The sequence below is a fragment of the Lissotriton helveticus genome, chromosome 10 (assembly GCF_964261635.1).
Source record: "Lissotriton helveticus chromosome 10, aLisHel1.1, whole genome shotgun sequence".
NCBI classification, from domain to species: Eukaryota; Metazoa; Chordata; class Amphibia; order Caudata; family Salamandridae; genus Lissotriton; species Lissotriton helveticus.
The window spans coordinates 889,536,296-889,564,147 of record NC_136071.1 but is presented as its reverse complement, the minus strand read 5'-3'; the positions used below and the strand labels follow the sequence as shown (position 1 = coordinate 889,564,147).

The 27,852-nt window shown below is 47.4% G+C and overlaps 1 protein-coding gene across 5 annotated transcripts in view; it reads left to right on the top strand.

Annotated features, from left to right (window-relative positions):
- The window catches only part of ULK4 (unc-51 like kinase 4), a 2,246,396-nt gene that overhangs the window by 468,825 nt on the left and 1,749,719 nt on the right, over positions 1–27,852 (top strand). For all 5 annotated transcript variants that reach the window (XM_078663530.1, XM_078663529.1, XM_078663527.1 and 2 more), the window contains one exon: positions 12,427–12,608. In XM_078663530.1, the coding sequence (XP_078519656.1) occupies positions 12,427–12,608 (182 nt within the window). The remainder of the gene's footprint in view (positions 1–12,426; positions 12,609–27,852) is intronic.

Below are 27,852 nucleotides of genomic sequence, written 5' to 3'. Positions count from 1 at the left end.
CTCATTCATCCTAACTTCCAGGTACAGAACTGAATAACCCCTCACAGAGAATTCTTTAGTTATTCACTTGGCAAAAACAAACTTAACTTAAACTGTAACTTTCTATTCCCGCCCACATATTAGGCTTAGGTCAGGTACACGGGGTAGGCGTATCTAGAAACACCAGTTGAGCACGTTTAGTCAAATGTATATGTGTATGTAATATATTTTATTCATTTTAAAACATCTTATGGCTTAGAAACCATATCAATGTTTTTACAGTATTATTTTATACTATTGCTTTTAATGTATGCACTTTACTTAACTATAAGTATTGCAATAATATCGATCCATTTCTCTTGTATGAGAAAAGAGACTGATCAATAAATAACACCTTTTTATTGAACACGCCCGTCTCTTCCTTTTCTCTACATTCTGATGAGACTAAGAATGCACGTACTGACTGAGTAAAATAAATTGCCTTTTGTTCACACGACTCTCGAGATTTACTCTTGATTAGGGGAGAGCAAAGTTGTCATGTTCTATGGTTGTCAGAAACTAAATCCCTTCTTGTCTAATCAGGGAAGTTAAGTCCTCCTTGAACATTCGAGAAAGTTTCTAGTGAACTCTGAGCTAAGCTGGCAAACCCAAAACTTTAAGTCTAGTATCGACAGTAGTAGACCTAGTTAACGTCTGGCCTAGGCCTTTACTGCTGTAGGTATTATTCCAATGCGCAGAGCCTATTGGGATGATAGGAACTACACTACAACAGGCTTGGGTACCCTCTTGTACCATAACCTAGAGATATATAGGTAAGTTAAATATGCCTATTAGTGGTATATCAATTTCATCATGCTGACAGGGGGTTTGCTAGCACTTTACCACCAGTTAGCTGGGGTAAAGTGCACAGAGCTCTACAACTAGCAAAAAGAGTCAAGGCAAAGATTTGGGGTTACACCATGCAAAAGACGGCAATTTCCAACATGGTCCCCCCAGCAGAACCAGAACAGAACAGAGCAGAACAGGCCTATCCAACATCATGGGAGGTCTCGTCTCTAAGCCTGAAAAACCTGGAAAGACAATCATCACTGGCGTGGTCATTTCCAGGGCGATTTTCCACCGTCAAGTCCATACCCTGTAGGGAGATAGACCAACTCAACAGTTTGTGATTCTCACCCCACATGTGCATCAGCCAGCTGAGGGGGCATATGGTCTGTTTAAAATTGGAAATGAGTCCCAAACAGGTATGGTATCAGTTTCTGCAGAGCCCATACATCTGCAAATGCTTCCCTTGAAATTGCACTTCACCTTTGTTTCCTGGTTAGTACCCACATGCCAATGAAGGCTACAGGTTGGTCCAGGTTTTTAACACTTACCTGTTACAAAACAGCCCCAATACCATGTCTGAAGCATCTGTCTGCACAAGGAATGCCTTACTGATGTCAGGTATCTTTAAGTACTGGTTTCAGATACCTTGGCTTTTTTACTGTTTCTTAGGCAGGTGATACACAGATTATAGTCTCGATCTCAGGTGATCCCACCGAGGTTGACAAACATTTTAGCAAGTGTATGCAGGAGATGGTAGACTGGATGGGAGACAATTGTCTCAAATTAAACTCTGAGAAGACAAAGGTCCTTCGTTTTGGCAAAGAAACCACTTTTTGGAATCCTTCATGGTGGCCACAAGAGCTTGGCCCTCTTCCACTTCGATTCACCAAAGTCAGAAATCTGGGGGTGATTTTTATAGAGATTTCACGTTCTCAGAGCAGATCAATCAAATTACTTCATCCTGTTTTTACCTTTTAAGAACACTGAAAAAGATTCTCCTGTTAATCCCACTTGATTAAAAGAAAACAGTAATCACAGAATTATTTATCTCCAGGATTGACTACTGTAATGCCTTTTATATGGGCATACAAAAATGGCAGATGAATAAATTGCAAATACTTCAAAATGTGGCAGCCCACCTTCTCATAAACATCCCAAAATTTACATCAGTCTCCCAAACTACTGAGGTGCTACATTGGCTTCCAGTCAGAAAAAGAGTAGCCTTTAAAGAGCTCTGCTTGGCACACAAAGCCCTTTACGATTCCGACCCATGCTATTTGAGAAACAAATTCTGCTGGTAAATCTCCAGGAGATCCCTTCATTCTGCTTCCTCTAAATCAATGGTAATGCCATAAATTGGGAAAGCATCCTGGGGAGGAAGAATTCTTTCTGTTGCCACCATTAAACTGTGTATTTTTTTTTTAAGACCTTTATTGTAGCATTCAATAAAAATACAAGCATGGGCCTACAACCGCAGGGGCCAGCCGCTAAACAAATTAAGACCCCCTATAGAACAGTACGACACAGCTCATCAGCCGACAACCCCGAGGTCCGGCAGCGATTCAGGATAGAACTTGTATTAGAATGCACAACTGAGTCCCAGGATGAGACACAGGTGCCATACAATCAAACAGAAGATTACGGGGGACAGGGCAAGAGACAGGATATGCACGTAAGAACCGCTATAATGGAACATTGGCTCCAAAGCATATGGATCGATGCAAACGACAATACAATATACATTCAATGTTGAGCGCCAGTTCTCAGGGCCTGCCCACCCAGGAATCAGGATATCATAAAAGGCAAAAGCACTAAATACAAGTACACGATAAGAATCCGAATGATTCACAAGCTATAGTGATCCTTTAAGAAAGAGAAAGGGAAGGAAAGAAAAAGGCCATAGAAATAAAAAAAAGGCAAAATAAAAAACCCTTTCCAACCCCCCACCCTGCACCCCTGCAAATGGCTACAGCCTAACCCCACTAGCAGCGTGCCTGTCGCCCCTAAACACTAAAACCCTAAAAGTAGGAAAAAAAGTGGAGGAGGGCTTATCCGTTTGAGCTCCCAGCCCCTTCAGTCCCCCCGCCAGAAACAGACACCCCCTATCACTAAAAGACCAACGTATGACAACACTTATAGAAGAAATTAGGGGGCACCGTAATACACCCCCCAGCCTTTTAGATCAAACAGTTGCAGGTCGAACACCCGTAAAAGCCACTCCAACCCGTCCCGACCTAGTTGATCTTAACCTTGGCCCTTCCGAATCAGCACACGAACCCCCCCCCAGCGAGACCCAAAGGCACACAAAGGAGTAATAGAGGAGAAGGGAGCCATCAAGAATCAATCTATGGCGACTCGTAGGCAGTGAGTCCACAAGAACTTCAGACGCAGAAGAACTCTCCCTCCTAGATGGACAGTCCCAATGTATCTTGCCCAGGAGCCGTAAAGTCACCAAGAAAGGAGAAGACGACCACAAAATGAATGGAAAGTCAAGAACAAAAGTCTCCGGGAGGGGAACGCCTTTCGATACCTCCAAAGTCGATAGTGGTGGAAGGTTCGGCAATACACTGACGACCGCGGGAACACCTTCCTCCAGGGCACCATCCAATGGTTTCAATACTTGCTTCCTCACGGGGTTCTCGCACGGAGTCAAAATGGCCACGGTTTGAATGGCTGCAGAGTGCTGTTCCAACAGTAAGGCTGGGTCCGGATCCACCAGGAGCATCTCAGATAGGCGCGTGTCCAATTTGCACAATAAGACATCCACATGAGAATGAAACGCCCTAATTTCTGCCAATATTGACCTCAGCGATGGCTAAAGCACCGTTCGATCCATAATCTCACACCCGACACCAATCACAATCACCTCCCCGGGTGAATCTGGCATCCTCAGGGGGGACAAACAGGATCACGAACGTGCAGATGCGGAGGGTGACCAGTCTTTATTTGCAGCCACGGTCAACCCGGTTAAGGCCGCAGGCCAGAGACCCCGACCCACCGAACCCCGGCGGGCCCAATACCGGGTCCGCGGGACGGGGACCCCCACCGCAGCCAACAGCAAGCAGAGTCACTCCTCCATCGATGCTGAGCAATAGAAACGATCGCCGCCAAATTCGGGCTTAAACAAAGCCTCCACTCCGATTGACCGGACCCAGCCTTGGTCTCCCGGCCGATGTTGTTGCACTGCAGCCCGGCTGTGAAAGTACTCGAGGCCCCGGCTTCACCGCTGGAGTAGGCCACAATCTACAACTCGATGTAACTTCGTCAAACCAGCCGATAAAAGTTCCCGGATTTCACCATCGGAGTGCGGAACAGTTCACGTACACAGAGGCTAGGCGTAAAATCAGGATAATGTACAGGATATTGCGGCGGGATACGGAGGTCGGCGGAGCCGGGAGCCTAAGCAGCCATCTCGTTTGATTAAACTGTGTATTAATGTGCCATTGCACCTTAAAGCCCGACCCACTCATCTGCATTTCAGGAAACAACTTAAAACCTAGCTCTTCTCATGGGCTGTGCCCCTCTAGCACATCCTCTTCTATTATCTATACAGGCCTGTTTTCTGACATCAGTAATGGACTCTAGTGCCAAGATGCCCTAGGGCAATCAAACGCTTTATAGACTATCAAACTATCAATGTCAACCCGATGTGGGAACTCAAACATACACACTCACATACATGGAGTGCGGGATTGTCGGCGCAAAGTTGTTGTTATATGCAAATTGTGATTAGTTTTGTATACCAATGCGGTACTCTTGCTTTATCCTTTATTTCAAACTGTATATGCAGGGATGCTGCCCAGATGATACCATATACAGCCAATAAAATGTGTTTTAAAAAAAAAAGATCAATATCAACACATGGCTTCCTTCAGGGTGTCACAAGCTTTTTGGCTTACTTCTTTCCAAATCATCTTTTTTGCCTGCTTCTTGAAAGTCAAGTCAGTCAAGGGGGGAATAATGGTGCTATACCCCTTGACAAATCTCCTGAAGTATCCAATGATGCCTAAGAAAGCTGTCACCTTGGTCTGGGTCTAAGGAGGCTCCCTAGCCATATTGGTCTGTGTCTTGGGCTGTAGAGGTTCTACATAGCTTCCACCAACTCTGTGGCACACGTATGCCATAAAGCCCTGCCCTATCTGGCACTTACTGGCCTGGTTAGTCAAGCCTGCCTGCTCCAGGGCCTGAAGCACATCCTTGAGATTGTACAGGTAGTCCTCTCCAATAGAGCGGAACACAGCAATATCATCCAGATAGGCTGCACGGAGATTTTCCAGCCCAACTAGGATCAACCTCTGGAAAGTAGCACAGTCGTCTTTAGCTCAAAGCGCATCACTCCTAATTGGAGGTGCTCTTTAGGGGTGGAGAATGTGGACCTCTCCTTGCCCCCTTCAGTTAGGACAGTCAGCTAATACACTTATGTCAAGTCAAGGGTACTAAAGAACTTGTCAACCCCTAATCTTTCATCAAGTTAGCTCTGGGAATGGGGTGAGCATCAGTTTTGGTGACCGAGTTGAGGTCCCTGTAGTAGATGGAGAATCTCCGCTCTGATGTGGTGCCCGGGGGCTTTCGTACCAAAACCACTGGGCTGGATCAGGGACCAATCACCCCCAGCTCCGGCATCTGAGAAGAACTTCATTCTTGAGACAGGCCCCCACCTTATCAGACACCCTATAAATCTTGGTTATGAGTGGCCTGCTGTAATCTGTGTAAGTATCATGGGTGCACCAATCGGTGAGCCCAAGGGTAAGGGACAAAAGAAAGAACCGCCCAGTAACAAGCAACAGTCCACATGCTGCTCTGCTGTCAGAATAGGGGAGAGTACAAGTCACTTCACTGACCCTTCCTGTTCCTTGGAAGACCGTATGTCTGTGAGGTGTTCATCCTCACCACCACCTGTCACCATGAGCATTGTTAACTCAGATCTCCCATAGTGTGGGTGACTGGAGGTCCACCGGGATAGGTGACCTCACTCTTTCTCCATGATCAATCAAGACACTGTCCAGTAGGACTTGGTTATCCACGGGCTCCATTATGTACACTTTTGGGCGAGGTTGGTAATCTGCTAGAGTGACCTTCTGTTCTGATGACTGCTTCATCAACTCCTGGCTTGTCTCAAGATTCTCAGTGGCTTCCTTCCTGAAGCACTTCATTTGAGCTCTGAGGGCTGACATGTAGGTGACTACATCTTGTTGGGGGTTCCTAGGAGCTTTCGCTCACCCCTCTCTGACAATGCTGAGAGGTCCTCTAACAGGGCTGCCAAACAGGAGCTCAAAGGGGCTCAAGCCCTCTGTAAAGGGCAAGTAGCAACACTTGGAAGAGGGACTGCTCTACTGTTTAAGTAGGCAGGCTGTTACTAGGGACAGAAAGGAAAAGCCAGTTGTCAATCCGTTTGTTCAGGTCCGCGTGGCCCCCTTGGTAGCCACACCTCTGGTTTGGGCTACAGAGGTCTTCATGCCGGAAGATGGGTTGCCATGTTTGGAGTGGACAGAATAGAGAAGTTTGTGGCATGTGTGACTTCAAGAACTTTGGTTCCAAAGTACAACTCGGCACCCGCCCGCTTCTCGATGCCTACCAACCATCACCAACAACTGGCACCGCTTCAGTGCCAAGCAGAGCTTCAGTACCAAATCTTGGGTCGGACCCATAATCTTCTGAGCTGAATTTCAAGGCCATTTCCAGCAGGCCTGTGGAGCCCATTCCTCATAGACTCCAAGATTAACTGGATGCCAAACAAAAGCAAATCCACATCCAGCCTCACACCAGACATATCCTTGCCAAACCTTTGAAGCTGATTCCTCCACCATCAAAAAGATGGCTGTCTTTCCAGGTAGCTGTGTATCTACTAGTACCACCAAGATACCAGAAAAAAATCGAGAAACCGGTCCTGTGCACACGTTTTAAGATTGATGGTTTTAGTGTAAAAAACACTATTTAAATAACTTTTCATGCAGAAATTATGAAGGTCGACATCTGGAGTACCTTAATGAAGATTATTTATATCCATTCAGCTAAATACAGAAAGAAAAAAACAGCCGACACATGTTTCATCACAAAGTAGTACAATTGTGACTCTTCAGGGCTGGGAAGGACACAAAGCATATGGTATAGTATAAAGCAAGAAACAGCCAAATAGTGGTGCATAAAACAAAAAACAAAATAAAAAATTGGGCAGAGAATTATGGAAAACGCCTCTAATCACGTGACTACCCTATGGTGTTGAAAGTACAAAACTGTGACTTCACAACACACAAGGAGAAGCGTCTCGTGACAACAGAAAAGTGAATATGTGACGATGTAGAAGGAAGGCGGAATAACATATGGGCCTAATAGTCTGGAATGCAATAGCAGTATATATCACAGCATGGTGGAATGATGTGCAACAAAGTGGGTGCCTGTGTACAGGGCGACAATAAAGCATTTAAAAAATCCATATAGCATGCCAAGACGTTTCAAATGCAAAGCGGTAAATTCTGAAAATCAGCAAAAACAGGCTAAAAATGCGCTAAACATGCCTTGATACAGAGCACAGTCGGCCGTAATCCATAACAGAAAATAATAATGGTCAAACATTGCTCCCGAGCAACAGTACTAAATTAAGTGGCGAAAATAAGCCCGACATAAATGAATGAGGTTAAGGAATTGTCATGCGGTAGAGTACGATAGCCAACAGACAGACAATAAAAACACAAATCTACCTGTGATGAAGAAAAACTGTAGCATGAAAGTCTAAGGAAAAGAAAAAAGAAATGCAGAGAGGCGTTCAATGTAATGGAGCCCCCCTGTTGAGTCAATGATTCCAGTAAAGATGTGCGTCTAATGGGAAAAGTAATGGGCACTCACCGTAATACCGGTGATAATTCTGACCTGGTAAGGACGGGTTAACCGTTTGAATGGACAGCCGGGAAGGGTGACGGTCATCCTTCCCCAGTGTTGCAGTAGTGTACTGAACACGAGCTAACAGATGTGTAAGTCCATAAGTGGGAGATCTGTAAAAACCGCAATGGGTTAGAGAACTCCACTCTGTGCAGTTGATGAGGACGTGAAAACGCGAGCTCGGAAAGGGTTCACCTATGCTCCTTGGTAAAAGCGGGTGGTCTAAACGTCTCGATTTCATGGGTAATGGAAATAGACGTGCAAAGCGGAAGCACTTAAGAACAAAATAACGGTGGAGAGCTAGACCGTAACGTCCATTCAAACCTTACCAGAAGTGAGTATTCCCGGCACGGGGTTGTAGGCGGGTGTTACGGAGTGAAAAGGAAAAAGTAAATACAGAAAGAGCTCAGCTTTAGCAGAATTCCCACATCTATGGAAGTCACATGCAGGAGGGTGTTATGACTGGGGTGTATATCCGGCTAGAGAAAACCTGGAGTTGCAGACGAGTGTAGAGCAAAAGTGATCTAGACAGTAGAGGCGAGTATGGAGAAAAAGCGATCTAGACAGTGGAACAATTGCAAAAAATACTATAGCAGGCAGGTTGATTTAATGGAATAGAAGGTTACAAACATAATGAAGAAAAACATCATACAGAAAGCAAAAAAAGGCGGTTAAAAGAGCAGGTAAAGGGACGGAATAAAACAGTACCCAACGCAGATGAAGCTAGGGTGTCTATTGGGTTCTTCTTCCGTGTTACACATGTTTCTCATTCACGTTAGACAATAGGAAGTTTGAAGTAATGAAACTTTCATTATCTCAGGATTAGTGTCATTAATATGCATGGAATGCTGTTATTGAAGAGTGTTTTGTTCTCAAGATGCCTTTCTCTTTTTTTGTGTGATACTGTTTTCCCCAAGCGTAGCAACAACCACCGCCAAGCAATGACTTCCCTCGTCTCAACCCCGACCATATACCACCTATCTGGGGACGCTTACAAGATTTCTTACCCACATGGCAAACAGATACATCAGATCTTTGGGTGTTGGACATTATCCAATGTGACTTTTGTCTGGAGCTCATTACCACACCTCCCAGCATTTCACCTCACACTCGCAGGCCATCACCCGAACATCAATCATTGCTCAAACAGGAAGTCCAAGCTCCTCTTCTCAAAGGAGCTATGGAACCCTTCCCTCTGCATCATCAGAGTTCAGGGGTATATTCTCTATTCTTCTTAATACCCCAAAAAGGACTGATCTTTACGGCCAATTCTAGACCTCAAGCTCCTACCCAAGTACATCCTGTGAGAGCACTTCCATATGGTCAATTTACAAGACGTGATCCCACTTCTGCAATAAGGTGACTTTATGACTACCCTAGAGCTAAAGGACTCCTATTTTCACTTACATAGCCCATCGCAAATAACTCACATTTGTGGTGTATGTAAAGCATTATCAGTTCAAAGTCCTCCTTTTCGGGGTGACTACTGCACCTCAGGTATTCACCAAGTGCCTAGTGTTGGTAGCAGTCCAACTACGCAGACAGAAAGTCTACGTATTTCCAAAACTGGACGATTGGCTTATCAAAGCCACCACTCATCAGCAGTGTCAACTACACACTCGAGTTACAATAGATCTGCTCCATCGTTTAGGGTTCATCATCAATGTCACCAAGCCTCATCGTCCATCTCTGCTGGTTCTACCACAGGGGCTATTCTAAACACACAAGTAGGATTAGCTTATCCCAATACTGCAAGAATCCAAAGTTTGATACCCCAATTCCCAACAAAACAACAACTCACAGTGAGGATAGTCATGTGTCTCTTAGGTATGATGGTCTCCTGTATTGCCATAGTACCTCATGCATGATTACACATGCATCCGTTACAGGAGTGCCTAGCTCAACAGTGAGCTCAATCACAGGGTCACTTAGAAGATCTAGGGCCTGATTTAGATCTTGGCAGACAGGTTACTCCATCACAACGGTGGTGGATATTCCGTCCACCAAAATTTAAATCCTGTTATATCCTATGGGATTTAGGTTTCAGCAGATGGGATATCAGTCACCTTTGTGATGGAGTAACCCATCTGCCAAGATCTAAATCATGCCCCTAGTGTTGATAACCCACTGCACTGGTCAGCCTCTGCAGTGGTGGAACACCAACAATCTCTTACAAGGGCGGCCTTTCCTCGACCCTGTTGCTCACATTACTGTCGCAACAGACTCATCACTCATGGGATGGGATATACACTTGCAGGACCTCACACTACAGGGTCTCTGGGACACCAAACACCTGGGTCTCAACATCAACTACCCAGAGCTTCAAGCTATTCCCCTAGCATTGAAAGCGTTCCTTCCTCACCTTATCGGCAAGGTTGTCCTAATTGGTTCCTAATGCGTGAGCCATTGAACAATTTGCAAGCCTTGAGTAGTCTTTAACCGGCCTAAACTCCTGGCACGACTTGTGGTGGGGGAGCGTGAATTGTCTAGCCTGCTCAACTCACAAAAAATCAAGTCAACCAGAAACATTGTGAGTGCTGGTGGAGCCTGCCAAGTGATACGCTTTTTGAAATCATGGCTCACGCTGTGCGAGGTAAGCCCTGGACAAATATTGATATGACAAATCACTTAGGAAAACTTTACAGTATCAACTTCCAAGCTGCTGGCATCAGCAAAAACATGATTTTACAAGAGTTGCCATGCAAACGCTGGCTGATTGGGGCTCTCATCTTAATAGAACATCGAGTAGATTTCCACTTGTCTCAATGGCTTTCTCTAGAAATACTGGGACACTTTTCTCACAGCTCTCTTTGCTGATGGTGCATATGTGCGACCTTCTGTAGGAGGCTTTCTTCTTGTTTATGTTGAAGTACCAACAAGAGATCTCTTAATGGAAGGAGCATGGGGAGAGAGAGCACATTAACAGTGTATCAAAGTGACCTCCTCCACCTGGGTATCTGTATCTGCAATGAGAGTACTCCACCCTTCGCTGCCCTTGACATAACTCCATTAGTCTCTTGAACCACCTTCATATTTGAGACAAGTATTGATGGAACACAAGTTTCTCAGACCAGTGACAGCAGCTCAATAATCTTTGTGGTGTTTTCTCCTCTAAGATGAAAGCAGGCATCAAAACCCTCTCTAGTAGAAAGTGTGTTTTTGCGAGACAGGTAAAATATTTTTCCTGATGTGTCTGGAGATAATACCCTTTTTGTTTGACCTAGTAGAAAATGGGATCCCCCTACCTGATAAGTAACATCAGGGAGCTGCCATTTACTACCATTACTTATGGATGACTTTGCCGATAACTCACACAAGGATCTAGAAGAAAGTTGCTAGTTTCTTCCAGGAACCTCCTTCTCACATGCATGCAAGAAGATAATGTCAGTTTGGGAAACTCCTGCCCGGAACTCATCCCCTTAGCCAGTAAAGGGAAGCTAGGGAGCCATGGGCTACTACTTTCCACATTTGTTACGAGGCACTCTGACATAGACCATTTGAGTCCAAGGAGGGTTGTCTGCGGACAGTTCCCCTGCAGGTGCTTGAATAGCTCCCATAGCCCCTATTGAGTGCTTAAGCCATGCAGGATTTCTTTTCCCTCTTGACTCAGTATTACTTCTGAGTTTTTCCAGGAGTCTCCAGTCAAACTTGTTGCATAAACGTGTCCATTTTTACAGCAGTAATCTGGCTGCCGCCTACCATTTTCACTGTTGGAGTCTTGACCCTTTACCACAATACTGCTTTCTCATGGTTTCGTGTGGTGTGGCCACTCCCAATACGGCCTTTAAGGTTGGGTCGCCTCCCACTCCATGCACCAATAGCAGCCCATGGACCCTGCAGCCCATGGACCCTGATAAGTTCCATTTGTTCTAATCACACTGGACATGTAATTCCTCATGCTGCCTGCCTAACACTCTGCCATCTCTGACTTGAGCTCCAGAAATGGCCTCCCATTTCGTCATAGTTCTCCTCAGTTCCGCTGATTGTTAACTTTGTTAATTCGAAGTGGAGCTGTTGAATGGTATACATGCTGTGTGACTGTTGAATTTATCCATTCTAGTAGACATTGCTGTGAGAATGTTAATTCCCAGCATAACGTCTACTCTATCCATAAAAGATGGCAGCTTCATCAAGCACAGGGACCTGCTGCACTTTTCTACAAGATGAATGCACTGCAAGTTTTGAGACTGGATGCATCTCTCACGACTAAGCAGTTTGGTATCCTAAGTGAGCAATGGGCAAAGTCCACCACGGCGATGGTATAGTGGAGGTTGTTTACTGGTCCATCCACAAAGTGATTGAGGAATGGACAAGGCTTACCAGTGTGTGCTATATGCATGGCCAATCCCTCTGGAAATCTCTCCCACCCCCAGACTACCCAGTGCTGGAAGTGCAGGGTAAGGGAATGGATCCCCTGTGTATGTGCAGTGTGTGATGAGACAAAGAAGACCACTGAGGTCATGGTCTCAGGGTATTGGGGAACGGCTGGTCAATCTTCATCACAAGCTGGCCCTGGGGCTTGACCCTCCCTTGGGCCATGGGTAGGTATCTGTATGGATCTCATCTCACACATTTCCCGATGTTTAGGCATGTGTTGATTAAAGTGATTCTATGGAAATAATCTGTAAAAATGACTTTAAAAAAAAAAAACTATTGGTTAGTGATTTTGCGTTCAGTGACTGTGCTAAAAAGGTTGTTTATGTTTTACTATCTACATCATGCTTTTCTGCTGTATATTTTTAGCCGAGAAGCTGGCCTCCATGAAAGCAGCAGACTGGAATGCGTTCCTGCAGCAAGCCTCTTCATTGATTGACTCCACTGACAAGACCACAGGGGCGCCCCGAGCTAAGCTGAATCTGCTCTGCTATCTGTGCACGGTGGCTTGCCACAAGGAAGTGGCCACCAGGTTAATCAACTCGCAGCTGGTGAGTAATGAAGGAAGGTGGCAGACTGTGGTGCGGGCGGCGTGTATCACAGATGAAGAGGTCGGTGTCACCCAGCACTCCTGACATTATCATCTGTTGTGAGACAGTGTTTGATCAGACTCCGATGCCAAACACAAAGTGGCAGATGAAGCGCTACGAATACAAATTGGATTTTATTCTTAAGAAACCAGAAGTTATTTTTGTCTCCGCTCTCTGGCTCTGGCCTTCCTATTACGCAGGCCGTTGCATCTGTTGTACGTGCTCAAGAATTCAGATGTTTAGGGTTTGTAGGAATGCTGTTGATTGTCACTGGAAAATGTGAAAGTGGAACAAACCTGTTCTGTGAAAACTTCATAGAAACTTTACTTGCAAATTAAAATTAAGGTTTTATAAGAATTCTTCGCCTAGGCTTTTAAGGTGCATGAAGATCATTTCTGCACTAATAATAATAACACACTTGTGGTCCCATACTATGCCTCTTAGTAAGTGTAAAATTGGGCGTAAGCTGTGTCTAATCATGACTTTGCTCCAAGTGTTCATAAGCAAATTGCACTCGTTTTCGGTGTTTTGCACGTTAAATTTCCTCCAGAAACTAACTGGTGGTAATTGTGCATGTAAAATAAGGTAAGGGGGCAACCATACCAAAATGAAACTGATGAAGATACCATTCTATCCTGTTATTCACGTGCTCCCAAGCGTAAAATCGGACGCAAAAGCCGACCTGATACCTTGCAAACAGCATTTTACAGGGTTTTGTGATACTTATTCTAGGAGCACGGGAATTGAGGCCTTTATGAGAACCGCACAAGGCTGAAATCCCAGGAAAGACAACATTTATATCTCATATAGAAGCACATATGAGCACAAACTGAAGTTGAAATTAAACACAATGCTAGGAATAAAACAAGGGGTTCTGCCCTTAGCGGGTGGTAAATGTTTGTTTCGGGCTTGTCTGTGGGGTGTTGATAGAGGTTGGGAGACAAATAGTTCCGTCAGGGGAAGAATTCCATGCTCCTATATTGCCCAAGAGCAGGGCTGTACCGGTGTGGGTTCTTTGGCTTGGCCGAAGCCTTGGGCGATTTTTTTTATTCACCTGTTAGATTTTCAGGCAGGTTAAAGTGGGCCCGTTGTTACCACACCTGGTTGATTTTGGAGCAGGAACTGCAGATCAGAACCTTTCTATTGCTGCAGAGAGGAATTCCGCTTGGTTATTCCACTCTGCACATATAATCAGGACCTGAGTGTTTTGCCGCCATGACTTTTATTTTTTCATCTGATTTAGGTGATAATTTTGAGTTTCCTGCTGGCGCGAGGGTGTGTCCAGGGATGTAGTTTGGCCAATTGTCACAACAATCAGAAGAGATTTGTCTCTTTTATTTCCTCTCCTCCAACCAGATTATCAGGTCACTGTCAGGACAATCCTGCACTTCCTTAGCATTATGGCCTCCACTATTGCTAATCCCCCAAGCCAGGTTGCACATGTGTCCATTCGAGGAATGCCTACCACAGCAATGGACTCAATGATCTCGCCTCCAGATCACACAATACCTGTAGGGGTGTCTACAAAGCGCCTTCCCAAAGTGGAGGAATGTCACCTCTGACCAGTGAGTGTTAGACATTATCCAAAAGGGTTACTGTCTGGAGCTTACTTCCACACCTCCCACCATGCCATCTCGCAAGCACAGACTCACCTCACAACACCATCTGCTCAGGAAAGAGGTCACAGCAATACTCCTCAAAGGGTCCATAGAGCCGGTCCCACTTCATCTGCAGGGCACAGGAGTCTACTCGCTGTACTTCCTGGTCCCCAAGATGGACAGCTCCCTCAGACCTATTCTAGACCTCAGTCCCCTCAATGAATACATCCTATCAGAGCACTTTCACATGGTTACTCTTCAGGATGTTATTCCGCTGCCACAGCAAGGCAACTTCATGGCCGCTCCTTACCTGAAACACTCCTACTTCCACATACCAATCCACCCGCTGCCTCGCCTCCATCTCATTTTTGTGGTCAGCGGAAAACAATACATTTTCAAGGTGCTTCCCTTCGGTGACACCACTGCACCTCGGGTGTTTACAATCGCCTCACAGTAGTGGCCGCTCACTTGCTTAGACAGGACATCCACGTCTTTCCTTACCAGGATGATTGCCAGATCAAGAGCGCCACTCACCATCAATGTCGCAAACACACACAGGTCACGATCAACCTTTTGCACGAGCTAGGGTTTATGATCAACGTGACCAAATCCCATCTCCATCCCTTCCAGATTCAACCCTACCTAGAAACAATTCTCAACTCATAAATCAGTTTGGCCTATACAAACACTGCTAAATAGAGTCTTTCCAGGCACTGTTTCCTCTCCTCCAACCAGATTATCAGGTCACTGTCAGGACAATCCTGCACTTCCTTAGTATTATGGCCTCCACTATTGCTAATCCCCCAAGCCAGGTTGCACATGTGTCCATTCGAGGAATGCCTACCACAGCAATGGACTCAAGCAGAGGGTCATTGTGCTAATCTAGTGTTGATAGGCCACTGCACCCATCTCTCTTTGCAGTGGTGAAACACCAACAACCTGTTGCAGGGGTATTATTTTCTCGACCCACTTCTGCAGATGACCATTTTAATTGATGGCTCCCTCGTGGGGTGGGCGGGGCGCACTTACAGGACCTGACTATCCAAGGCCAATGTGAGCCCGGACACCAGGGTCTACACATTAATAACCTGGAACTATTAGCCGTCCATCTAGCATTGAATGCTTTCCTGCCCCCACCTTACCAGCTATGTTGTACTCATCCAGACAGGCAACATGACAGCAATGTACTATCTTCAGAAACAGAGCAGCACCTGTTCTCCCTAGCTCTCTCTGCTTGGCCAGAGCATTTGGTTGTGGTCTCTTTGGTGCAACATGCACCTGTTGGCGGAGTACTCCTGGGAGTGGACAATGACTTTGCCATCCTCCTCAGTAGGAAGCAGCATCAAGTCCATGAGTGGGAACTCCACCCATGAGCCATCCTCCTGAATTTCTAGCAGTGGGGTTTCCCAGAGGCAGACCTCATCACCTCTGCAGAAAACGCAAAATGCACAGACTTCACCTCCAGGTTCCCACACACAGAATGAATGGGCAACACACTATGGATGAATTGGTCAAGGATATTTACCCTCCCTTTCTACCTTTCCCCCTACTTCTGTTGGTGGTTCGGATGCTGCAACAGACATCCCTCACCCTCATCCCGGTTGGCCACACTTGGGTCTGCCAGCCCTGGTCCACAACCCTGCTGGAACTCTCAGTGGTTCCACACAAGAGGCTCCACAACAGAGCAGAGTTTCTCATGCAGAACCGAGAAGAAATCAGCACCCAGACTTGGACAGGACATCCACGTCTTTCCTTACCTGGATGATTGCCAGATCAAGAGCGCCACTCACCATCAATGTCGCAAACACACACAGGTCACGTCACAGGTCACAGGACCCTAGGTTGCTCAGTCTTGCTATGTTATGTTATGTTAATAAAGCATTTGTTAAGCGCACTATCACCGATTGGTTTCTTGGCGCTGCGATCAACAGTAACATAATCGAGAATGTGAGATGAAGAAAGTTATTGGTATGCTTGTCTTTAAAGCCAGGTCTTCAAAGCTTTCCGAAATGAGAGGAGTTCCTGACAGGTCCGAATCTCAAGAGGGAAGGAGTTCCACAGACAAGGGGCCAATATTGCAAACCTGCAACCACCAGAGCGTTTGAGTTTAAAGGAGGGCATCTGAAGGAGGCTGTGATGGGATGAGCGGAGGTTGCGAGATGGTACATACTTTGTAATCAGTTGGTCAATGAATTTGGGACTTTTGCTGTGTAAGGATTTAAAAATCATACATCCTGTTTTAAAAGCACAACGTTGAGTCACTGGAAGCCAATGGAGTTTCGTGAGTAAGGGAGTGGCTGCGTGCCACCTAGGTTGATTCAAAATCAGTCTAGCGGCATAGTTCTGTACCATCTGGAGACGTTTGGACAAGTAGAGGGGGAGAACTAAATAAATGGAGTTCGCGTAGTCCAGATGGGACAGAACGGTGGCGATCACTACCTGAGTAATTGCCTCCAAGGTGAGAAGACGTCGGACCTTCCGGATTTTTTTTTATTGGAAAAAGCACTTAGAGACCAACTGGCCCACTTGTGTTTTTAGCGAAAGATCGCAGTCTACAGTGACCCCAAGCGTTTTAGCCGATGGTGAGGGGGTCGGGGCTTGACCCAAATCCGATGGCCAGTATTGGGGGCCCCAGTATTTGGCGCTATCTCCAGTGAGGACTAGCTCGGTTTTTCCCGGGTTTAATTTCAGCTGGTTTTGGTCCATCCATGCTTTGATGTACCTCATGGTCGTTTGAAAGTGCAGGATGGAGGTTTCAGAGTTATCAATCGTAAATAACAGCTGTAAATCATCAGCATAGTTAAAAACCTTCACCTGCTCATCTCTAAGGGCCTGAATCAGTGGGAGGATGTAGAGATTGAACAGGTGGGGTGATAGGGAGGAGCCCTGTGGGACTCCGCATGTAATAAACTGTTTTGAACCAGTTAGGTCTCCAAGCCGCACTGCTTGTGATCGGTTCTCCAAAAAGGACATCAACCAGCAGGCCGCAGTGTCCCGGATGCCGGCCTGTCCGACACGGTCGATCAAGATGTTGTGATCGACCGTGTCAAACGCGGCCGACAGATCCAGCAGCACCAGAGCCTGGGGAGAACGCCTGTCCGCACAGTCCCGGAGAGTATCCAGGACTGTGGTTACCACTGCCTCTGTGGAGTGTGCCGGCCGGAACCCTGCTTGGTGGGGCTCAAAGCAGCCAGATTCCTCTAAGAAATTAGAGAGGCATTTAGCTACGTGAGCCTCCAACACCTTTGCCAGAAAGGGCAGTAAGGAGATGGGTCCTTACAAGAGGATCAGCCCCAGAATTTTTTAATAGTGTTATGACCGTGGCTTCCTTGAAGGCCAAAGGGACTAGTCCGGAAGTCAGAGAATCATTCAGGAGTGTAAGGGAGGGCGGAAAAACACTCTTGCAGGATATAAGGGGGGCAGCTGTGCGAGGGGGCACCGGATTTGACTCTTGTTAGTAGTTCCTGAAATTGATCCTGGGTGATAGGTGGGAAACTACTGAGAGTGCCAGGGCTGTTCTTGATTGCCGTACCGGTAATAATTGGAGTCACAGGCTGGGGGATGCTGGCTTTAATGTCTACAATTTTCTCACTGAAGTAAGTTTTAAGTGAGTCTCAAAGAGACTGGGTCGGAGTTATCCTGGGGCGGACATTATCCATGTTCTTTAATTCATTGAGAATGGTAAAGATATCCTTAGATCTATTTGATGATTTAAGAACTCGAGAAGAAAAGTAGTCCACCTTCGCAGCGGAAATGGCATTCCTATATTCCTTCCTGACCCTTGTATATTTGATCTTTAACTCAGGGTCATAGTTGCGACGCCATTGTCGTTCCAACTGCCGCAGGGCTGATTTCCTGGATTTTAAATCAGAGGAAAACCATCTTTGAGCGTCAGCGCGCCGTGCCAGTCTGACTTTTTTGTAGGGGGCATGTAAGTCACTAGCAGCTTGAAGCCATCCTGATTGGATTCTGAGAGATTAATATCACAATGAAGGGTGGGAGTGGTATTGGCTAGTGATTGTAAAAATGCTGCTCTATCCATAGCATTCCATTTCCTAGCTAAACCACCTGTGACCGGTATGGTAGTCCTCGCAAGGGTGATGGTCTGACCAAAGACATGGGAGGGTTGTCGGGGTAGTTACACAAGTGGTGTTGGTCCATACCTGGTCTAAAATGTGGCCCTTGCGATGAGTAGGAGAGAGCACTAATTGTGAAAAATTTAAGTTAGACATGAGTTCAGTCAATTTGGCCGATTGAGGGCTTTCCATAGGATAATTGTACCAATAGTTTAGATCGCCTACTAAGAAAATCCTGGCATGATCCAGTGCTAGAATAGCAACTTGATCACTCAGTGTCATAGGGAATGTTGGCATCAAGTTAAGAGGTCTATACAGGAGGACACATGCCATCGTCAAATGGGAAAAGTCAATTTTTAGCACTAAATTATCCGTATTTGATAACGTTAGGCAGGTCAGGGTGGTAACTTCCAAACCTGTACGGATAACTGCCGCTACTCCCCCGCCCCCTTTCCCCGTGTCCCGATCTGCATGGATAATATAATAATTAGGTGGAAGGGCTGCTATTATGTCAGGGGCGGAGTCTGGAGTCAACCACATCTCGGTAAGTAGGAGAATATCCGGTTTCTCCATGTCCAACAGAAGGAAGATGTCCATCTGGTGTTTCACCATGGAGCGAGTGTTTAGATAAAGGATTGCAAGTGAGTGGGGATGTAGACCGGGATTTGCCTGGCTATTTACAGGGGCTGCCGGAGAACAACCCTTAGTTAGAATGTCATTCCTACTGACCCGTCTGAGTGTCTCCATCGGCAGGTGGCCCTGAACTTTATTATATTCCGTAAGGACTTCCCTAGAATAGTGAATAGGACGGGCAGCATGGACAGCCCCTAGTCCCGGCTGGTCGCGGACGGGCGCAGACGGGCTTGTCTTTGGCGCGTCTTTGGCGCGCCGTCGACGCGCGCCCTGCGCTCATCCGCTGCGCTTCCTGGGTGGAAGCATCATATTATGGACATAGAGGTGGGAGGGGCCGAGCACTGTACCGCTCACCTGCTCCTCACCTAAGATGGTGGCTTCAGCTCTGGAAACCGGCAGCGCCTAATCGGATGCAATTGGGCGAGCAGGATCGGAGGAGCAAAGAACAGAAGTAAGTTTTAAAATAGTACCCAGCCTGATCAATGGGTCAGTTTAAAAAGCAAAGTACAAAGTATGTAAATACACTTTAAAAGCGAATCTGCTGCTCACTCACAACATACAGTCCCGGCTTCCGCCTCAGGACACTCAACATCCGCGTGCACACTGTTAATCGCGATCTGGCTTCTAAGGTCCTAGATTTCAGATACTTTAACCGACCTTCCGAATGCATCAGCATCCTGAAGGAAGCCTGCAGGCCTATCACATGCACTTGTAACACTGCCAAATGGAAACACTTTCCATTATTGTAATTCCAAACAAAGTTACCTTTTGACCCCCAAGGTCCAAGACATCATCTCTTACCTACTCCACTTGCAGACGCGTGGTCTGGCATTCACTTCCATTCGCTTTCACTTGGCCGCAGTGGCTGCCTATCTTCAGAACAGGCAGCATGTCTCCCTCTTCCAAATACCAATCATTAAGAACTTTATGGAAGGCCTCAAGAGTGTCATCCAGCCTCAGGTCCCCCCGGCCCGGCGTGGAATCTCAACATTGTCCGCACATTTTTATGCAGCTCCCTGTTTGACCCCTCCAATCCTCTCCCTTCAATTTCTTTCTTGGAAGGTAGCATTCCTCGTTGCCATTACTTCACTCAGGCATGTAAGTGAGCTCCAGGCATTAACATGAGAAGATCCTTTCTTTCAGATAGGGTTGTCCTTTGCACCAACCCCAAATTCCTTCCAAAGGTGCTCGCCCTGTTGCACCTTAGTCAGTCCATTGAACTTCCCCTTTTCTCTCCACGACCGGAATGGGTTCTTCACACCTTAGATGTAAAGTGAGCCCTCGTGTACTATTTGGACAGGGCAAAACTTTTCAGAAAGACTAACAACTCCTCCTTGTATTTTCCAAACACCATTATTGGAAAGCTCTATCTAAATCAGGCATAGCCAGATGTATAGTCAAAAGTATCCAAACCTGCCTATTCCTCCTAGAGCCCACTCCAGCTGGAAAAAGGGGCCTTTATGGCTTTCTTGGAAAACATCCTGATAGCTGACATCTGTAAGGCAGCTACATGGTTCACACCATACACCTTCACAAAAAACCACTGTGTGGATGTGCCAGCCCGCAAATGTTGGCAGGCAGTACTCTGTACACTGTTTCAGTCCTCTGCAACACCCACAGGCTAGCCACCACTTTTTGGGGATGACTGCTTAACAGTATATGCAGAGCATGTGCATCTACAGCCACACATGCTTTGAACGCAAAATGTTACTTACTGTAAACAGCTATACCTGGCATATAGTGCTGTAGCTGTACATGCGTCTACCCTCCTATTTCAGACATCTGTGGCTGCTGCAGTAATCACCCTTCTTTAGCCTTCTCTCTTTTGCATGGACTTCTCTCTATACATCGCTTCACCCCACATTCATCCTCTCCCGCTGTGCACGAAAACACTCTAAGAATGTAGTCGATGTCAACGCACATTAGCAACAAGAAAAGGAGCCACAGTACCTCGTGATTCGAGATACTTTTTCAAAGTAAAACAACTTGCACACATCTGGGCACACACTAGATGGCAGTAGTATGCATAGCAGGTGAAACTACAGCACTACAAGCCACTAACAGATTCTTATAGGGTAAGTAACATCTTCCTCTAGGAAAGCATAGACAGCATGTCTTGTCCTCAGGCCCGGACTGGCCATTGTGGGCACCGGGCAATCCACTGGTGCGCCGCAAGGGTGGGGGCCGGTTTTGGGCTCTGGGGGCCGTTTTTGTTACAGGGCCGTTTTTGCAGCATAGCTGCAAAACCGGCCCTGTAACAAACTCGGCCGAAAACCGGCCCCAGCAAAGACCTCGGTCGCACCCCCAGGGGGCCAGCCGAGCATTTTGCCAGGGCCGGTTTTGGCTCTCAGTCCGGCCCTGCTTGTCCTGCAGAGAGCACCCAGGAAAGTGATTGGTGCGATGCTTTACTCTGCTTTTATTCTCGAGACTTTTCTTGATTAGTTAAATCTGTTTGTAGCTAGGCTTCCTACCCATCAATTAGGGTGACCAGACGTCCGGGTTTTCCCCGGACAGTCCCCGTTTTTTAGGTTTTGCCTGGCGAAAAGATGCGCTCTGCGCATCTTTTTCGCGCAGGCGAAATCCTGATGAGAACTGTAGTGTGGCTTTGGGTCGGCCCCCGTCATTCATTGGCTGGCTCCATAAATGGAGCCTAGCCATTGGACGAGGGGCCTGTCCGTCAATGCCGGACCAGATTCGGGGGCGTTCCCGAGATTCTTTGGCTTTTGCCGACGTCACGCTACGTCAGCCGAAAGCCGATTATCGGGAACGCCCCTGAATCTGCAGGCGCAGTAAATCCCTCTAAATATCTGCAGCACTGTAAGGTCTGGAAAGGACGCCCGGAGATAGACTTCAACCACGGAGAGTCTGCAGCGCACTGAGACGACCCGCGAGTTTCCCTTCTGACGGGGAATGCTGTGTTTTAACCCCGTGGTTGGGTTCGTCTCTTCGTGGGTCCTCTTCTGTGGTGGATGAACAGCGGCGCTCATGTCCTAATCGGTAAGTGCAGGTTCCCATAGAGCAGGGCTGCTGTATATGTTACCCACAGAGGTGTATCTGCTTTCAGTTTCATTGGCTGAAGCCCCCACACCTGAGATGCAGAAACAGAAGAAACCGACCCTTCTCTCTCTATTTATGGGATTAAAGTTCCCAGTCTATCCAGGACCTCCGTGGAGTGAGTAATTTGTTTCACATCCTAATTTAAACTAGATAACCAGTTCTTACATTGACATCGCATTTCCAGCCTTGGAATACAACTCTTTTAACAAGCGCAGAGTATACAGGTCATGCGATTGTTTTTCGTGTTTCTAGCAGTAGATTGTAAGGTGTCACAAAGCACACTACGCGAAACTGCGGCTGTCTGCAAGGTTTAACCTGCTTCCGTAATGGGGGCAGTTAAAGTGTTGCAAGCGACAGCAAAACGCATCCAATAATGAAGTGTGTTTCCTGATGACAGCCGTGGCAGCCATGATTTACTTCCTGAGTTAGGTACTGTGGGCGGTGTTATTCGTTTGCAGTTGTCTATGTGAAGAAACGATCTGCTTCTGCTGAGGATCACCGGTGAAAATCAACCTGCGTGGAGCCGGGACACTGAGCATCCTATCCTTGCCCCACTTCTTCCTCTACCGGTTTGCCACCAGCGGACCGGGCCTCCATCATTGATGGACGCCAAAGCTCCGCTTTGCAGATTTGCTGCCCTGTCTCCGGTGTCGATGAGAGACGGAACAAGCTGTGCGGGCCAAGAACCTGCGCCAGAAACACGAGCGAGTTCAAAGCGAATGAAACAAAGAGACACCTGATGTCTTCTAACCAGTGGCACAGGTGACCGGGCGAGCAGCGCACACCAAGGCTTGGCGACACAAGAGAAGGAACTCAGAGAAAGGATTCCTCATCCCAGCGCGACCTGTGGCAGCTGAGCCCTGCGGGTGGTGGCGCATGAGTACAAGAGTAGAGACGACTGACTGCATAGGTCACAAAGCGTCCCCCAGTGGGATATGGCTGGCGTACAATCCTGAGGTGTTCAGCAGCTGACGCGGTGTACGATCCAATCAAACACATTCATTTTCATTCCTGTGCTGAGCCCGGGTAGAAAATAACATTCTGGGGAACTTTACGGCTGTAGTAGCACTGATTTGCTCACACTTGCAACGTCTTAAAACTAACCAGCGACGGCTGAAGCGGCCTCCAATCAGAACAGCGGCCTCGTTTTTAATGTCACAGGAGTTCATTGAGAATAAGGGACCAGGTGACCCCTTGGCTCAGCACTGCTGAGGGGCGGTGAGGGGAGCCCCTGGGTATAATTCACCTAAGGAGCCGAGCCGGGCTTCACCGTTGAATCAGCAGCAACTCCTGAAAGATGGAGACCGGCCCTGTCCGCCTCCACCACAGGTCCCTAAACTCTGGGTACTAGGGCACAAGGCCGCGCGCCTTTTATGCCCATTCAGGGCATACAATGAATCCATTTAACCTGAAAGTTCTCGGAGTTAGTGCATTATTTTGAGACAGAATGGCTTGAGACAGAAAGAGGCAAGCATTGCTCATGGTTTCAAAGCTGAACTGTCTGGAAACTGAGAGAAATATCGGGTTAAATCAATCCATTTTACTCTCTGCAGGTGCGTAAAACAAGCATATGCAAAGACCACTATGATACGATTCCTGCGCTTTATGCCAGCGGGACATCCCAGGCACCGGAGCGAGTCCTGTACATTAGATTGCGAGTGGAATCGGTGGCCCTCATGTCACTCTAAAGTCCACCAGTGACCAGGGGGGAGTGAACCGGTCTTGCTGCCGCCCACACTCTGCGTGTTAGCACTGGACGTTCACAGCAGAGCACTGGCCTCAGCAGATGATGCTACCTGTGGAGCAGGGGGCTGATGCGCGCGCGCGCCGCCCTCTGACGCAGAGTTGTGTTCATACCCGCCCTGGTAGTGTACTTGGGCTGGGTACATATGGCGCGTGCACCCGGGTTCACCGGTTCACTTGCACGGAGTTTTGTTGAAGCATCTTTTTGTGACGCAATGTGTTCGCATACCTTTGAGATGTTTTTACAGTAAATATCTTTGATCTGATTTTTTTTTGTAAAAAGCTATCAATTTACCACTTCTGATGTGCCAAGAATGTTGAGGCTCACACTTCCCCGGAAGGGGGGTTAGGGGGGGGTGGGGGTGCTTTGTTCTCTCACTGATCTGACCCGGTTGCTAGGGTCATAGGACTGCACCTTATAAATTAGTCCAGTCGTCCCCACGGAGCTTTCCTTGTGAGCATGGAACACATCCTCTCTCTTTATCTCCTTCGGTTCTATTTCTCATTTCTATCCCTCCACTTCTCTATTTTATGACGTTTTCTTTCACCCCTTGTTTCACTCTCAGCCTTTTCTTTTCTTCCCTTCTTGTTCTTTTTTCACAGTCTCCTCCTTTGTCACGCCATAATTTCTCTGTTCCCCGTTTTCTCATTCTAGCCTTTTTTCTTCCTTCCTCTGTTCTCTTTGTTTTCTTTCCCTCCCTTTCCTTTCTTCCTGCCTCATTTCCTTGCTCCAATTTGCACCTCCTTCCTTCCCGTCCTTTGTTCTTCACTTGTTGTATCCGTTTCTTCGAGCCGCTGTAGGGTTGCCTCTCTTGTCCCTTCTTCTTTTCACTCTTCTTGTCTCTTTTTTTCTTTCCTTGCATTCTTTTCTGTGCACATTTTCTTTATTTCTCTTTCTATTTCTCCCTTCCTCTCCTCTTCATCTGTTCTTTCTTCTCCACCTCCCGTAACCTTAAGTTCCAGCCTGCCTCTCGCTTCTCTTCCCCTCTCTTCACTGACTTATGTATGTCCTTATGTTCCTGTCTCTCAACTCTTTCTTTCTACCCTTTCTCCTTCTAACCTGTCTTCTGCGCTCTCACCCTCCCTGTATCTTTCTCTCACTCACCTTCCTTCCCTCCCTTTTTCCCTCACTCGTCAGTCCAGCCTGCCCTCTGTCCCCCCTTCCTGACCTCTCCTCCTCTCTGTATCTCTCTCTCCTTCCCTCCCTGCCCCTCTCCGGTTTATCCCACCTTCCTTTCTATCCTGTCCTCGCTCGGCTCCCCCACCCCTTCCCCGCACACTCGGATGATGTCATCATTAAACTGTCTATCCACAGGCTCCCGGCTTCCTCTGAACCCCCCTGAGAAGCCTTCTGGCCCTGGGCATGCTCTCGGTGAAGGCTGCAAGTTGCCAGGGTTACTGCAGACCAAACCTCAGCTTTTATTGGGGGTGGAGGTGGGGGGGGACGGGACCTGGGGGCGGAGTTAAGATATGCACTAAAGCGGAGGGCTGGAAATAGAGAGGTGAGAGAAGTGACTGGGGGCTGGGGGGTATAGCTGATCATCAAAAGGTTAAAGTGAGACACTGGCCGCGTTCACAGACCGCAGCAACAGACCCACCACAGACCGTATCGCCAGTGAAGGCACAGACCGCATCGAACAACGCACACAGACCGCATTCCACATGGAACAAAGACCCCGCCTCGAAGAGGATACAGACCACCCCAGACGCGAGCCCAAAGGGCATATAAACACCCCCCCCTACACAGGGGCGGCTGGTGACATTTGAAAGTGGTGAGGCGTAAACTAATTTGCATATTGCACCGCAGCGAGCGAGCCCGAACCACCTTGCATCCATCCATACATCATTCATTCATCCACCCATCCATCCATCCACCCACCCACCCATCCATCCACCAATTCTGCATCCATCCTGCATCCATCATTCATTCATGCATCCATCCATCCACCCACCCATCCATCCACCCATCCATCATCCATTCCTGCATCCATTCCTGCATCCATTCATGCATCCACCCATCCATCCATCCTGCATCCATCATTCATTCATGCACCCATCCATCCACCATGCATCCATCCTGCATCCATCATTCATTCATCCACCCATCCTGCATCCATCATTCATTCATGCATCCACCCATCCATTCATCCACACATCATTCATCCTGCATCCATTCATGTGTCCACCCATCCATCCACCCATCCTGCATCCATCATTCATTCATGCATCAACCCATCCATTCATCCACCCATCATTCATCCATCATCCATCCATCCACCCATCCTGCATCCATCCATCATTCATTCATGCACCCATCCATCCACCCTGCATCCATCCTGCATCCATCATTCATTCATCTACCCATCCACCCATCCTGCATCCATCCTGCATCCATCATTCATTCATGCATCCACCCATCCATTCATCCACCCATCATTCATCCTGCATCCATTCATGCATCCACCCATCCTGCATCCATCATTCATGTATTTTTATGACCATATAACTTGCACACAGCTTGTCAGTGTTTAATACCAGTCTCGAACCTTGTACTCCAGCACCAATGATACATGATTAATATTAATTGTTTTTAAAAACATGTATTTGTTCGACACCAATTTCACACCTTAGTCGGAACATCATTTTTATTTGTTTTTTAAAGTATCTATTTATTTACCACCAAAGTAAGTCATGTATACATTTTTATGGTTTGATAAGAGGCTCGAACCTGGTTTCCCAGCACCAAAGTCGGCCGTGCTATCCGTCAGGGGTTATGTAACCGGGCTATGTAGTGACCAGCCAATCCTGCACCAGGATTGGCTGGGGGGGCACCATGACTCCTCGACCAGTCGCCCTGTGTAACCCCGGGGGCTGCGGCCCGCCCCCTGGTCCTCTCTCTAAGGGGGAATTCACAAGAAAACGATCTGCGCATGCGCGGGCATGTTTGTGCCCAAAAATACACTTGCGCAGCTGCAGCAGCCCGATCCTCCCCCCCCCCCCCCCCCTTCCCTTGCGCACTCCGGGAAGGTCGGGTGTCTCCCGGTTTCCCGGCCGGCAGATAGCGCGATTTTTTAAAATAATTGTGTTTGGCTTCTAGTAACGACGTAGTGGGTCCATGGGGCTTAGTGGGGCTTCGCCCCTACGCCCCAATGGACGCACCGCGCCTGCCCCTACACCGCTGGTACACAGACGGGTCCACCTTTAGACAACAGACCACACCCACCTATCCTCTTCTGACCTCCATGCGGGCACAATGACCCAGAGTGGCTTCAGCAGAAGTAACCAACCGCATCTCTGGGCAGTACAGCTCAGACCAGATCCCTATCCATCCACACACCTGGCAGCCTTACTTCGGCCCATCCGTTAGGCAATGCTATACAGCCCAAGTCTTCAGCCCGGGTTGACATCTGAGAGAAGTCTTAGCAGTCCAGATGCAGTTCACCCAGTGCTCTGGGCCACCGGGAAATGATTCAATTTAAGTCAGAATACCTACAAAACTAAGAATTCAACAGCTGCCGTCGCAACTCTGTGCTTGATCACTGGAGGTGACGAGCGATACTGGGCACAAGTCAAAGGGTCTCCTACCTATACCAACTGACCAAGTTGCAAGCATACACCGCGATTCAGCCAACAACTGTCCAATTCAGTCTCTGGCCTGCACACACCTTTTGTGTTCCTCTGTACACCAGAACACCACCACCCAACCAAAACAAATCACACACGCTCTACCACATCACCACTATCTCAATTCACTTACCCAACGTAAGCCACACGACAGCCTCCTCGTTGAGCCACCACGTCACCCTCATCATGCTTGTGTATCCTCACAGCTCACCAACCTCACACATCATTCCTTCCACAATACCACTGACTCAGACTTATATGTGGCTATCACCCCCTCAGGAGTATCATTACACCTACAAACTCCAACGCTCAAGGTCTCTCAGTCCTGCATCTTTATATATCACATTACCAAGGTGCCTCTCATTCTGTCTAATGAACGCCAGATCTACATGCAGCACTATAATGGCCAAATTGATTCCTGCGCTTGCATTAGGATGCCCTGTTTCTGTGCGATGCCAGATTTTTTTTATTGTG